This window comes from Macaca fascicularis, chromosome 6 (assembly GCF_037993035.2).
Source record: "Macaca fascicularis isolate 582-1 chromosome 6, T2T-MFA8v1.1".
Lineage (NCBI taxonomy): Eukaryota > Metazoa > Chordata > Mammalia > Primates > Cercopithecidae > Macaca > Macaca fascicularis.
The window spans coordinates 174,980,739-174,996,322 of NC_088380.1; the positions used below are offsets into that span (position 1 = coordinate 174,980,739).

Consider the following 15,584-nt stretch of genomic DNA (forward strand, 5'->3'; position numbering starts at 1 on the left):
CAGAGGCTTACCCTTCTAATGATGCATTATTTAAGCTAATATTAAATTTATAGCAAGCTGTTTTGTCTCCACAAGCACTGATCCCAGTGTAGCATTGAGTCTTGTTGTATGGGAGCTGGGGATAGCTACTTTTAAAATCCCAGGCTAGGCGCGGTGGCACACGCCTGTAAACCCAGCACTTTGAGAGGCCGAGGCGGGCAGATCATGAGGTCAGGAGATCGAGACCATCCTGGCTAACATGATGAAACCCCGTCTCTACTAAAAAAATACAAAAAAATTAGCCGGGCATGGTGGCGGGCACCTGTAGTTCCAGCTACTCGGTAGGCTGAGACAGGAGAATGGCGTGAACCCGGGAGGCGGAGTTTGCAGTAAGCCCAGATCACACCACTGCACTCCAGACTGGGAGACAGAGCGAGACTCCATCTCAAAAATAAAAAATAATAAAATAAAATAAAATAAAATCCCAGAGGACTGACCCAGAAAGAAACTGAAGATGTCCTCTAGGCCAGGCTTTACCTCTGGGTAGGTAAATAACTAAACTCTCCAAGGCAAACACTTCTGTTTCTAAACAGAAGTTTAGGGAGACTCTCGTGACCTCCCTCACTAATGTTTTTTGGGTTTCCCATACTCAAAGCAGGATGGGCAAATGGTTCTTCTGTACGTCTAACTGAAATCTCTCCTGCTGCGTTACAATTCCATTTCCTGGAGGGGTTCCAGCCCAGTGTAATTTCCTCCCTCATGTTTCTCAAATCACTAGCTCCCATCATTGCCCCTGGAGCTAAGTTAGAGTCACCGGTTATAGGCCCAGCAGGGCCATTTTGACGACAGCGTTTCCTTTTCTCCGGGTTTTTTATGAGCTTCCTTGTGACAGGCGTATGCTTGGTGAGATCAAAACGTTCTGGGGGAATATTCCACAGGGGAAACCACCTCCCAAAGTCTGCCCTCTGCAAAAATAAAAAAGCATGCTAAATAGCTGAGTTTTATTAACTGGGGAAGCCAGGCTGAGGAAAATGCCCGATAATTAAAAATAATGGCTTCCTTACAAACACAAAATTGTATTAATTTAAAAATTGGTTTCTCTATCACTGAATTCCTACCAAGCCGACTGGGAAGGGAATCGTGCTGATCCCGGCAGTGAAAATAATTCAAAATAACTTTTATGTTCTCCAGGAAGCCTCAAGGTTAATTTAAATATTGCTAGCCGGGTAATTTAATTCGGAATAAGAGAACACTGCAGCTAAATTAAAGCTCCCACATGCTCTAAACTGGAGGGCAGATATCCTCAAAGGGCCTATCGTGCCTGTTGGACCCTCCAGCATCTCGCACCCACATCTAGGGCACCCCCCTTTATAAATGGCACCCTCATAATTAAAGAAATTTGATTAGATTACACAACTGGCCTGAACTCCTTGGCTCACCTTCCAGTGAATTTTTCAGATTTCATTATTAGAAGGATTGGACATTTTAATAGAAATTTTCACATTTCAAAGTTAACTCAAACCTGTGCTATCAAAAAATCCCATTGTCCCAGGGACATGGTAAATTTCCAAGTAAAATCCCACTCTAAGTTATCCATGGCTAATGGCTAGCACCTATCATTACTTCTTTACAGTTGGTGCACCTGAGTCAATGGTCAGAGGCCTCTCAGCTCTAAGTAACAGCAGCAAATCCCAGGGTGGCAGTCAGAGGTTAGGGACCCCTCTTCTTTGTTTACCAGTATTTAGTTCTTTCTGTAATCCCATCTAAGCACTAACCAGGCCTGACCCTGCTTAGCTTATGAGATCAGGAATGTTCAGGGTTCTTTCTATAATCTAAGCACCCTCACACACTAATATCATTATTATTATGATAGTCAAGATCACACATATTATTTGCATGTTGGCCTTTCCCATGATTACATATTATAGTGTATTATGCACACATATATACACATCTATACACACATATGATTATATTATAGTTATATATGTGATTTTCCCGTTGGTCTTTCCCAGGTAACTAAAGATAAGGCCTTATATCACACTGAGTGTATTTTAACCAAGAGTACACGTCAGAATCACACAGGGAGCTTTTAAAAATCAAAAATCCCCAGCAGGGCACATGGCTCATGTCTGTAATCCCAGCACTTTGAGAGACTGAGGTAGGTGGATCACTTGAGGTCAGGAGTTCGAGACCAGCCTGACCAACATGGTGAAACCCCATCTCTACTAAAAATATATAAAAATTAGCCAGGTGTGGTGGTGCACCTCTGTAGTCCCAGCTACTCAGGAGGCAGAGACATGAGAATCACTTGAACCTGGGAGGCAGAGGTTGCAGTGATCTGAGATCGTGCCACTGCACTCCAGCCTAGATGACAGAGTGAGACTCTGTCTCAAAAAAAAAAAAAAAAAAAAAAAATCCACAAGCCCCAAACCCCTATTCCCCGAAGAGCTGCTTCAGCAGGCGCGGAGCCAGCCGAGCAGCAGTGCTTTAAGAGAGCATTCCATGTGGTTTAGAATTGCACGCTTGATGGAAAGCCCGTGGTCCAGCACCCCTCAATCCTAGAGGTGTACAGCCTGGAGGTTAAGACAGCAAGCTCTGTATGGGGATCCTGGCTCTACCACTTAGTATTTATCTAAACTTGAGCAAGTCACTTGAACCCATCTATACCTTGTGTGTAAAATGGGGATGATAATAGTGCCTGCCTGAGAGTGTTGTGTAAATTAGATAAAACAAGGGCAATGCTGAGAACAACACTCAGCCTGTGTAAGTGCTCAGCATGTTGCTATTGCTGGTGTTTTTCTTCCTTGTATACCAGAGCAGACACCAAGCCTGGCATTAGCCGACACTCAATGTTCAATAATTAATAAACGCACTGGGGCCCTATGATATGAGCAAAAAGAAGGAAAAAGGAAAAAAAAATAAGGAAAGGGAAGGAGGAAAAACTAAGGATGGCCAAGGGGATGGAAATAAGTAGGCATGATTGGAAGTCAAACACCCTGAAAATCCTTCCTCATTGTTGTTGTATCATTCATCCTGCCTAACAAAATGTTGGAGAGGTCTTGAACCAAAATCTGAAATCCATAGGTTTAAGAATGATGGTGGCCTTCCACGGTTGTCCCAGATGAACCAACCCAATGTGACCAAGCTTCTGTTGGCAGAGGAGATGATCTATCTTTCTGACCCCCACTGTGTGTTTTGCTCTGAAAATGATGACTCCAACCCCCAGTAATTCAGACCGCATTAAATTTTGGACCTGTTTAAAAAAAACAAAAATCTCACTACTCAGCCTTTGCCATCTTGACTGTTCCCAGTTGCTGCGAGTTGTTGATAGGAATCTTCCACTTGAAGTTAGGGTTCCTTATAATCCCAAGAACTCACCAACTTTATTCCTCTCCCCATGCTTTGATGCATTCTCTTTTCTTTTTCTTTTTATTCTTTTGTTTCTTTGTTTTTCAAAACAGAGTCTCACTCTTTGGCCCAGGCTGGAGTGCAGTGGCATGATCTCAGCTCACTGCAACCTCCGCCTCCCGGGTTCAAACAATTCTCCTGCCTCAGACTTTTGGGTAGCTGGGATTACAGGCACACGCCACCATGCTTGGCCAATTTTTTTTATTTTTAGTAGAGACACGGTTTCACCATGTTGTCTAGGCTGGTCTCAAACCCCTGACCTCAGGTGATCCACCCATCTCGGCCCCCTAAAGTGCTGGAATTACAGGCATGAGACACATGCACCTGGCCTATGCATTCTCTTTTCTAATTGTCCTATGATAAATATCCTATCTTCTCTCTGAGACAACCTTATGGAAACAGCAATGGTTTGGAGAATCTGTAGTACTGGGTTCAAATTCCACTTCTGCCACTTGTTTAGTTATGTGACTCCTGTAGACCTCAGTTGCTCTGTTGTAAAATGGTTTCTATGTCATGAGAGTGAAAATGGGATCAGGTGTGTAAAGTACCTAGCATAGCACCTGCCAAAGTATCAGGGGCTTGTATCAATTTAGATTAGTTTCCACTGCTAGTAACAGAGATTAGCAATAGCAAGGGTTTAAAAAGGATTTACACTTTACATAGGAAAATCATATTTTCCTATGATCTAAAAGGAGCTTAGGGAAAGCAATCCATGGCTGTATGGATTAACATTGATGACACCCAGATCAACAGAGATCTAGACTCTTTTTCTCTGGATAGGCCGTCATCCTGGAGGTCTCCAGCCCCAAAGTCACCTCATAGTCACAAGGTAAATGCTGGAGCTCCAGCCATCACATACACATTTCACCCAGGAAAAGGAGGAAAGGGAACAATGAAAGATTGCCTACCTCTCAGCTGAGTCAATTTCCTTCAAGAATATTTTCCAGAAGACCAGCCAACAACAACCACTTACATTTTGTTGGTCACCCCTGTCTCTGAAGGAAGCTGCAAAATGTGTTTCTTTACCTGGGCACCAAGCTGTTTCTCAGAATACAAGTGTCTGTGGTATTAGAAATATTCCTTGTCCCACCATCACCCCCCGACCCCCTGCAAAGCTGCAATGTGGAGCTTTCAAGGGCTGTGAAAAGGCTTCACAGTCTGTCCATCATTTGACACATTTCAGGACACTCAGTAGACATACAATACAGGAAGCAGTAAAGCTGGTGAAGTGTATAAGAGGTTAACTGGTTAAAGTCTGAAGGCCTATGTTCCAGACCAACCCAACCACTTCACTGCTGTGTGACCTTGAGCAAGTTTTATAACCTCTCTGTTTGAAGCTATTTCTTCATTTGTCAAATGGTCTTTGTGAGCAACAACTCAAACTATGGATGCAAAATGCCCAATACAATGCCTGTATATATTAGTCCTCAGCATATATTAAAGTCATCATTACTATCAGCTGGGTGCGGTGGCTCACACCTGTCATCCTAGAACTTTGGGAGGACAAGGTGGGTGGATCACCTGAGGTCAGGAGTTTGAGACCAGCCTGGCCAACATGGTGAAACCTCGTCTCTACTAAAAATACAAAAATTAGCCTTGCATGATGGTGCATGCCTGTAATCCCAGCTACTCAGGAGGCTGAGGCAGGAGAATCTCTTAAACCCAGAAGGCAGAGGTTGCAGTGAGCTGAGATTGCACCACTGCACTCCAGCCTCAGCAACAGAGCGAGACTCCATCTCAAAAAAAAAAAAAAAAGTTATTATTACTATGATCATCACCATCACTATCATCATTATTACCAGTAAGTGCTGTTGAATTATTAGGGTAAAGTGAGGAGGTACCAGACATCTCTCGAGTCTCTTCCTTCCGCCTGTTTACATCATCCCTTGCCTTCAGCAGCCACCCCAGGGATATCTGGATTTGCAGTCAGTGAAGTTGTGAGAGTCTAGGCTGAATCTGGCTCATTTCATTCACTTCCAGACACCCACTCAGGGCTAGCTGAATCTCAGGAGTCCCTCTCCTTTGCCCCTCACCAGAGTCTAGTCTCCCAGCTCTGCCTTCTGGGAGATGAACTTCTCTGATCAGATCAACTTCTAAATAAATATTAAATTATGTCTGATGTGTTCCCCATTCCTTTCAAATCTAAGTAAATCAGTTCATCCCTTTGTCGGAAATCCCCTAGCCCTGCTGAGGCCTACCCACTGTGTCTCGCATTCTTGACAGTGGCAAGATTTTTCTCTAGATGTTAGAAGGAAAGAAGTTCACATAGGAATGGGGCTTCGTATTCCCAAATCTTTGTAAAATATGGAATTCTAAGCCCTGTTCTCCACTCTTCTAGGTAACTTTACTTAAGATTTCATAAGAGGGCCAGGGGCAGTGGCTCACGCCTATAATCCCAGCACTTTGGGAGGCCGAGACAGGCGGATCACAAGAACAGGAGATCGAGACCATCCTGGCTAACACGGCGAAACCCCGTCTCCACTAAAAATACAAAATATTAGCCAGGCATAGTGGCGGGCGCCTGTAGTCCCAGCTACTCAGAAGGCTGAGGCAGGAGAATGGTGTGAACCCGGGAGGTGGAGCTTGCAGTGAGCCCAGATCGCGCCACTGCACTCCAGCCTGGGTGACAGAGCGAGACTCCATCTCAAAAAAAAAAAAAAAAGATTTCATAAGAAATCATGGCACCTGTTCTTAAAGATCATTAGCTTTTCAGCTAATGATGTGCCAAAAAGAGTTACAAGTGTGCAAATATGCAAACTCTCTTGCCCCCAGGGTGACCAGGCAGCCCACGCAAACTCCAGGTTTCAGCTTTATTGTATATTGCTGTATAATTTGCACACTGCACAAGTTTCACCATTCATACTTTCTACAATCCTATGGCACCCTTTGTAATTGTGCAGTGCACAGCCTACCTAACTGTCCATCGCAGCCATGTCCAGGTCAGTCGTCTCTGTCCATAAGCTGCCTTACTTTTATATTCTATTGCACCATACAAATGCTACCATTTTCTTTTCTTTTCTTTTCTTTTCTTTTCTTTTTTTTTTTTTTTTTAGATAGGGCACAATTTCAGCTCACTGCCATCTCCACCTTCCAGGTTCAAGCAATTCTCCTGCCTCAGCCTCCCCAGTAGCTGGAACTACAGGTGCGTGCCACCATGCCAGCTAATTTTTATATTTTTAGTAGAGATGGGGTTTCACCATGGCTGGTCTCAAACTCCTGACCTCAGGTGATCCACCCACCTTGGCCTCCCAAAATGCAGGGATTACAGGTGTGAGCCACCACGCCTGGCCAAATATTGCTATTTTCTATCTGTGCCATGATAAGGAGTTTAGAAAGCACTACTCTAACTTTGGGGTTATTTCTTCCTCCAATGAACACTTTTGCCCTGGCCATGCCAGCCATGTCCTCCACAGAAGCCTGAGCCGGCATGCCTGGGTGATGTCTTTCAAACCAGGCCTGTTGTGTTTTCCTAGGTCCATGGAAGAAATCTCTTGTCCATCGACTATGATCGAAATATTCGGACTGAAAAGATCTATGATGACCACCGGAAGTTCACCCTGAGGATCATTTATGACCAGGTGGGCCGCCCCTTCCTCTGGCTCCCCAGCAGCGGGCTGGCAGCCGTCAACGTGTCATACTTCTTCAATGGGCGCCTGGCTGGGCTTCAGCGTGGGGCCATGAGTGAGAGGACAGACATAGACAAGCAAGGCCGCATCGTGTCCCGCATGTTCGCCGACGGGAAAGTGTGGAGCTACTCCTACCTTGACAAGGTAGGTGAACATGCTGCCCTGACAGCAAGGGCTTTCTGTTATTTCTGTTATTCCTGCCACTCTTTGTGTGTGTGTGTGTGTGTGTGTGATGGAGTCTCGCTCTGTTGCCCAGGTTGGAGTACAGTGGCACGATCTCGGCTCACTGCAACCTCCTCCTCATGGGTTCTAGCGATTCTCCTGCCTCAGCCTCACAGGTAGCTGGGACTACAGGCACACTCCACCATGCCAAGCTAATTTTGTATTTTTAGTAGAGACGGGTTTCTGCATGTTGGCTAGGCTGGTCTTGAACTCCTGACCTCAGGTGATCGCCTACCTCGGCCTCCCAAAGTGCTGGGATTACAGGCGTGAGCCACCGCACCCGGCCATTCCTGCTGCTCTTGTAAGCTAGCCTGATACGCTTTGCCATGAGATATCTTAACATCTTTACTTCAACTCTACAAGGACTTCCCTCCTGCTCCCACCCTCACAGGGGGAAGAAAATCTGAAGGCAAATGTTATTCATAGCTCAGCACTATTACCATTGGGGTAGGGGGTGGGGGTGCTAGACACTCAGTAATGGCAAAAAGGACGAATTGTCTGATTCTATTCCAAAAAAGAAAAAAGTGCCGTTGAAGCGGACAGAATCATCCCACTGGCAGCGCGGCTCATCATTACTTATGAATTGGAAATGCAGTGATTCATTTCTGCCTTACCCTAAATTAAGCCATCAGGATGGGGAATTTTGCCTAAAATTCAAGCACACAGAGCAACCCTCTCCTACTTGTCCTGTTGGCTGAAACAGCCCATGAATTCTCTCTACATGATTCCCTGTGTCTGAAAGTGCCAAATTCAGGTCTTCGTGCTGGAAAAAGGTCAGGTTGGAGTGGCGGTATGAAGAAAAAAAAGATCCCTTTGGGCACGTGTCAAGACTTTTGAAGGCTGCCCTGGCCATGTAGTCATTAGACAGGGGCTTGCTCAGCCTGGGCCTCTCACCTAGACTCCCCTCGGTGCAGGTCCGCTCCTTCCTTTCTCACCAACTCATTACAGCGGTGACCCACAGACAAAGATGTTACCTCTCTGCAAGACAGAACTGCCGTCCCCTCGGTCCTTCCTGAATGCTGTCCTTGTTATGCCTGAAATACAGGAATGATGGACCAGAGGAGCAGGAATCTCCCAATTGCCTCTAATTGAAGTCATTTTTTTTCCCAAAGAATCAGTGATTCTAGGTTATTTCATCTTTGCAGTAGCTTCAAAATGCAGGATGTGGCTGGATACAATGGCTCACACCTGTAATCCCAGCGCTCTGGGAGTCCCAGGTGGTCTGATCACTTGAGGTCAGGAGTTCAAGACCAGCCTGGCCAACATGGTCAAACCCTGTCTCTACTAAAATTACAAAAATTAGCCAGGCGTGGTGGTGCATGCCTCTAACTCCAGCTACTCGGGAGGCTGAGGCAGGAGAATCACTTGAAGCCGGGTGGTGGAGTAGGTTGCAGTGAGCTGACATTGCACCACTGCACTACAGCCTGGGTGATGGAGTGAGACTCTGTTTCAAAAAAAAAAAAAAACACAGGATGCATTTTCTCTTTTTTAGATTTAATCAGGGTATGTGTGTCACACAGCTCCCCTGCTGGACCCAGTGGCAGTCATTTCTCAGCAATCTTGGGGTTCCTTGTTACTGAGCGTGGAGGTAAACCTCATGCCTCTCACTTCAGCTGTCCAAGCCCTCAATTTTTACAGTATCATCCAAGCAACATCAGTATTTGCAGGGAGCTCGTTGCAAAATGCAGATTCTCAGGGCCCACCCCAGATCTACCAAATTAGACTCTGCCTTTTTACAAGATCCTGAGTATTTTGCTTGCATATTAAATTTGGGAAGCACTGGTCAAGGCAGCCACCATGATCCATCAGGATTGGCATGTCCAGTGAAATCAATCTGTTTAATCTGGTCTAAGCTTCCCATTCTTCATGACTTTTGAGTTGACATGTGGGGAAATGGACTAAATTCTGTCTGTTTGAATGCTTGGTCCTCAAAAGCCAACTGATATGTTCTGTTCCCCTTTCCTTTCTGCAGTCCATGGTCCTCCTGCTTCAGAGCCAACGTCAGTATATATTTGAGTATGACTCCTCCGACCGCCTCCTTGCCGTCACCATGCCCAGCGTGGCCCGGCACAGCATGTCCACACACACCTCCATCGGCTACATCCGCAACATTTACAACCCGCCTGAAAGCAATGCTTCAGTCATCTTCGACTACAGTGACGACGGCCGCATCCTGAAGACCTCCTTTTTGGGCACTGGACGCCAGGTGTTCTACAAGTATGGGAAACTCTCCAAGTTATCAGAGATTGTCTACGACAGTACCGCCGTCACCTTCGGGTATGACGAGACCACCGGTGTCTTGAAGATGGTCAACCTCCAAAGTGGGGGCTTCTCCTGCACCATCAGGTACCGGAAGATTGGGCCCCTGGTAGACAAGCAGATCTACAGGTTCTCTGAGGAAGGCATGGTCAACGCCAGGTTTGACTACACCTATCATGACAACAGCTTCCGCATCGCAAGCATCAAGCCCGTCATAAGTGAGACTCCTCTCCCCGTTGACCTCTACCGCTATGATGAGATTTCTGGCAAGGTGGAACACTTCGGTAAGTTTGGAGTCATCTATTATGACATCAACCAGATTATCACCACTGCCGTGATGACCCTCAGCAAACACTTTGACACCCATGGGCGGATCAAGGAGGTCCAGTATGAGATGTTCCGGTCCCTCATGTACTGGATGACGGTGCAATATGACAGCATGGGCAGGGTTATCAAGAGGGAGCTAAAACTGGGGCCCTATGCCAATACCACGAAGTACACCTATGACTACGATGGGGACGGGCAGCTCCAGAGTGTGGCTGTCAATGACCGCCCGACCTGGCGCTACAGCTATGACCTTAATGGGAATCTCCACTTACTGAACCCAGGCAACAGTGTGCGCCTCATGCCCTTGCGCTATGACCTCCGGGATCGGATAACCAGACTCGGGGATGTGCAGTACAAAATTGATGATGATGGTTATCTGTGCCAGAGAGGGTCTGACATCTTTGAATACAATTCCAAGGGCCTCCTAACAAGAGCCTACAACAAGGCCAGCGGGTGGAGTGTCCAGTACCGCTATGATGGTGTAGGACGGCGGGCTTCCTACAAGACCAACCTGGGCCACCACCTGCAGTACTTCTACTCTGACCTCCACAACCCGACACGCATCACCCATGTCTACAATCACTCCAACTCGGAGATTACCTCGCTGTACTACGACCTCCAGGGCCACCTCTTTGCCATGGAGAGCAGCAGTGGGGAGGAGTACTACGTTGCCTCTGATAACACAGGGACTCCTCTGGCTGTGTTCAGCATCAATGGCCTCATGATCAAACAGCTGCAGTACACGGCCTATGGGGAGATTTATTATGACTCCAACCCCGACTTCCAGATGGTCATTGGCTTCCATGGGGGACTCTATGACCCCCTGACCAAGCTGGTCCACTTCACTCAGCGTGATTATGATGTGCTGGCAGGACGATGGACCTCTCCAGACTATACCATGTGGAAAAACGTGGGCAAGGAGCCGGCCCCATTTAACCTGTACATGTTCAAGAGCAACAATCCTCTCAGCAGTGAGCTAGATTTGAAGAACTACGTGACAGGTGAGGATTCTACCACCAAGGATGGGCAGTGGCTCCCTGCAGGGTGGTTATTGCCGTAGGGAACTTGGGAGGAAGGTCTCCCATCTGATGGTAGGAGAAGCCCACGGGCCATAAAGCCCAGGCAATGCGGTTGGCAGCACTACAGTGTCTAGAAAAGTAGAGAGACGACAGTACAGAGCAGTCCTGAGGACTGTTTGAAGATGTCCCAGCCACTTTCATGTCTAGTCAGTTGAAATAACTTTCTAAAAGCCCTTCCTACCCCAACAGAGGAAAGCAGTAAGAAGTGGAGAGAGAATAGGGCTCTGGTGTCAGAAATATCTGGTTCAAATTCCCTCTCTTCTATTTATAAGCCAAAGGACCTTAGGCTAGTTGTCCAATCTCTCTGAACTATAGTCTCCTTCCCTGTGAAAGGCACTGATAAAACCATCCCACAGAGTGATCATGACAAGTAAATGAACTCAGCTGGGCATGGTGGCTCACGCCACCCACATAATCCCAGCACTTTGAGAGACTGGGGCAGATGAATCCCTTGAGGTCAGGAGTTCAAGACCAGCCTGGTCAAGATGGTGAAACCCCATCTCTACTAAAAATACAAAAACTAGCCAGTGGTGGTGCATGCCTGTAGGCCCAGCTACTCAGGAGGCTGAGCCAAGAGAATCACTTGAACTCAGGAAGCGGAGGTTGCAGTGAGCTGAGATCATGCCACTGTACTCCATCCAGCCCAGGTGACAGAGCAAGACCCTGTCTCAAAAAAAAAAAAAAAAAAAAAGAAGAAGTAAATGAACTTGTGTAGTTATAGTTTAGTGCCTGGTAAGTAGAGAGTGGATGTTCATGAAATGGTATCTGCTCATGTTATTAACATTGTCATTACTAGAGAAGCCATGAGTGAACATAAGTATCGAGATGACTGTAACCCAGTTCTTGACCTCCAGAGGCTCATCTGGTGAGAGATATATACAAATAACCAACAATAATGCAAAGCAGAATTAAGTCTTTGCTACCATATAGGCGTCTGCTCAGTTATTTATCAAAACACATTTATAAAGTGGCACTGTGCTAGGTTCTGGGGATTCAATGGTGAATAAGACAAATACCATTCTCTCAAGATGTGTGTGTGTGTGTGTGTGCAGATTAATTCTGATTTTCAAGATTGGCATATACAGAAGGGCCCATGTCAAAATGGGCCTGAAGAATTCATGGGACCTTGGCCAGCAGAAGTGAGCTCAAGGCTGAAGGAAGGCTATGAACAAATGTCATAACGACATAGAAAGTTTGGAGAATAGCATGAAAGGAGGGGCCAAGAAAGGCAGATTATCTACTTCTCTGTGATAAGTGAGAAATTGGTGAAATGAATTAGCTGCATGTGGTGGCACATGCCTGTGGTCCAGACTACCCAGGGGGCTAAGCAGGGAGAATCTCTTGAGCACAGGAGTTGGAGGCTAGAGTCAGCTATGATCATGCCACTGCACTCCAGCCTGGGTACAGAGTGAGACCCCATCTCACAAAAAGAAAAGAAAAGAAAAAGAAATTGGTGAAATGAGAGTCTCTCTCCATCCATCCATTCACTCATTCAGCAAATATTTGTACAGTATCTAACATGTACTACATACTAGAGATACAATGGGAAGCAAGATAAAGTCCCTGTGCTTAGGGAAATGAGCAAGGAAATCAGGATGGCTGGATGGCTGGGTGGATGGCTGGATGGCTGGGTGGATGGCTGGATGGCTGGGTGGATGACTGGGTGGATGGCTAGATGGCTGGGTGGATGACTGGATGGCTGGGTGGATGGCTGGATGGCTGGATGGCTGTGTGGATGGATGGATGGATGGATGGATGGATGGATGGATGGATGGATGGATAAATAAACGGATAAATTGAGGGATGGGTAGGTGGATGGGTGGGTGAATGGTTGGATGGATGTGTGGATGGGAGGATGAATGGATGGATGGATGGTGGTAGGTAGGTAGGTAGAGAGAGGGGGAGAGAGAGATCCAAAGAGACCAGGGCTCCAAAGGGCTAATTTCCAGCAAGCAGGCTGGGACCATCTCACTGTTTATGCTTTGTATAGAGAAACAATAATGAGGACCCAAGACCAGAACCCCCAAGTTCCAGAAAACTCACAGCTCTTTTCCATGGGCCAAGGAGGCATCGACACTTAGGTGACCGGGGCCACTTGTCCATCCCCAAGGCAGGAATGGAAGCAGCATCTACCTGGAGCACAGTGCTGCCCTCTGAGCCCCATGCCACAGAAATAAACAACCTTAAAGATCAACTGTGACCATGCATTGCTTCACTGACAAGCCCTGGACATTTTGAAGTCAAACCCAGAATCCCCAAACACCAGAAACATCTGGGACCTTTGGGGCCCAGAAGCTATGGCCAAGTGACCTAGGCTAACGTCTGTAAACCCTCCTGTCCTCCTCTCCTGTGCCTCATCAGAGGCCCTGCTAGGGCTTCCCTGCTTACCCCATGCTCAGCATGACTTTTGTCCCCGAAATCACTGCAGCTGCAAATTAAAATAAGTCTCAGGAAAACACACACATATAGTATTAATATTAGGTAATGATACATGATATAAAGATGAAAAAAGTAGGATGAGGGCATGGAGAGTGATGAGAAGTGTCTCCTTTATGGAGGGGATCACGGACGGCCTTTCTGAGCAGGTAGTGTTGATCAGACATTTATGAAGTGCAGGGAGACAGAAGGAGTGTTCCAGAGACAGGAAACAGTGTGAATGGGGAGGTTGACTAGGCCTACCTTAGCCAGAGGAGAGAACCCTGCCCCACACAGAATGTCCCTTCCAGAAGCCCAGTTGACATCAGACACCTTGGGAATGAATCAGCCAGAGAGGCAATAAAGAGAAACCCGCAGTGTGGGCTGTACGGACATGTCCCGCTGCCAAGACCCAAACAAAATCATTTCACAGGGCACAGTCAGCCTTACTGACCCCCTCAGCTACTTACGTGGCTCTCCAGAAAAGGCCAAAAAAAAAATAATTAGCAGGGTTTACTGAACAGCAATACTGCTTTTCTCATTCTGGCGCTTCATGGAGACTCAATAAATGGGAATCAAATCAAGTTGAACTAAGTCCAACAAAACTGAATCCAGAAACCATTAGAGAGTCTAAAATAAAGGGTGGTGTGAGAGAAACGGCGTGCACAGGATGGATGTCTTCAGTGGGAGTTGAGGGAGAGAAGGAGCCAGACCAGGCACAGCCCACGCCCGGGCAGTGACCTGGGAGTGGGGATCCGAGTGGAGAACACCAAATTATTCTCTGCTGTTCACATGTTGGCTCATCTGTAAGCCCCATCTAAATTAGTCTTAATTTGCCACTTAGGAGACTAGCAGAGTGGCTGAACTCACTGCTCACAATTTAAGCAGAAGAGGTAATTAAGATGTAGTCAGGAGAAACACGAAGAACAGAGCCTTTTCTCTCCAGTACCCAGTAGCAGCAAAAGAATGGTGGCTGTTTGGAAACAGAACTCTCTGAATGCAAGTGGCAGCTCCTGAAGCCGGAGAAGGGTCTGTTTGTTCTTCCCAAGAATGCGAGGACAAAGAAAAGCAACCCAGAATACTACTGACTGGGTAAGAGCTCAGAGACATCTGGGCAGGAACACAAGTTAGCCTCCAGGAGCAGGCGGAGGGGGCAAGGAGTGGTTCTTTCTCACTCACAGGCTCCAAAGCAGCACCCTTTTGAACAGTTACTTTTTAAGGTAATATATTGATAATTGACATATCTGTGATGAAAAGATACGAGAAGAAAGAGTGTAAAAGAAAGACTGGGCCAGGCATGCCTGTAATCCCAGCACTTTGGGAGGCCAAGGCAAGAGTATCACTTGAGTCTAGGAGTTTGAGACCAGCCTGGCCAATATAGAGAGATCCCATCTCTACCAAAAATTTAAAAGTTAGCCAAGTGTGGTGGTGCACACCTGCAGTCCCAGCTACTTGGGAGGCTGAGGCAGAAGAATTGCTTGAGCCCGGGAGATTGAGATTGCAGTGAGCTGTGACTGTGCCATGGCACTCTTTTTTGAGACAGGGTCTCAAAAAAGAAAAAGCAAAAAAAAAAAAAAAAAAACTGGGAGACTACCTACCAACAACCTGCAATGCCCTAGACTTTTCCAATTTTAGCATCCCAGGAAACTCTTCTGTCTTGGATACACTGGGATCTATACCCTGCCCCCAGCACTGCCCTATTCTGAGGTCAGTTCTCTCTGATATTAGAACCTGAGTCCATCTCAAGATACCACTTCTTGGCCAGGCACGGTGGCTCACACCCGTAGTCCCAGCACTTTGGGAGGCTGAGGCGAGTGGATCACCTGAAGCCAGGTGTTTGAGACCAGCCTGACCGACATGGTGAAACCCTGTCTCTACTAAAAATACAAAAAAATTAGCCAGGTGTTGTGGCAGGCACCTGTAATCCCAGTTACTGGGGAGGCTGAGGCAAGAGAATCGCTTGAACTTCGGAGGCGGAGATTGCAGTGAGCGGAGATTGCACCATTGCACTCCAGCCTGAGAAACAAGAGTGAAACTCGGTCTCAAAAACAAAGAAAAGGAAAAAGGCACCACTTCTAACCTTGCCAATCACTTGCTGTGTGACTTGGACAAACAACCCTTCAGAGCCACAGTTTTTTGTTGTTGTTTGTTTTGTTTGTTTGTTTGTTTGTTTTTGAGACAGAGTCTTACTCTGTTGCCCAGGCTGGAGTGCAGTGGCATGATCTTGGCTCACTGCAACCTCTGCCTCCCGGGTTCAAGTGATTCT

At 46.7% G+C, this 15,584-nt stretch overlaps 1 protein-coding gene across 15 annotated transcripts in view; it reads left to right on the forward strand.

Annotated features, from left to right (window-relative positions):
• TENM2 (teneurin transmembrane protein 2) overlaps nt 1-15,584 on the forward strand; it is a 1,286,794-nt gene that overhangs the window by 1,261,936 nt on the left and 9,274 nt on the right. For all 15 annotated transcript variants that reach the window (XM_045395034.3, XM_045395036.3, XM_005558468.5 and 12 more), the window contains 2 exons: nt 6,864-7,160; nt 9,211-10,825. In XM_045395034.3, the coding sequence (XP_045250969.1) occupies nt 6,864-7,160; nt 9,211-10,825 (1,912 nt within the window). The remainder of the gene's footprint in view (nt 1-6,863; nt 7,161-9,210; nt 10,826-15,584) is intronic.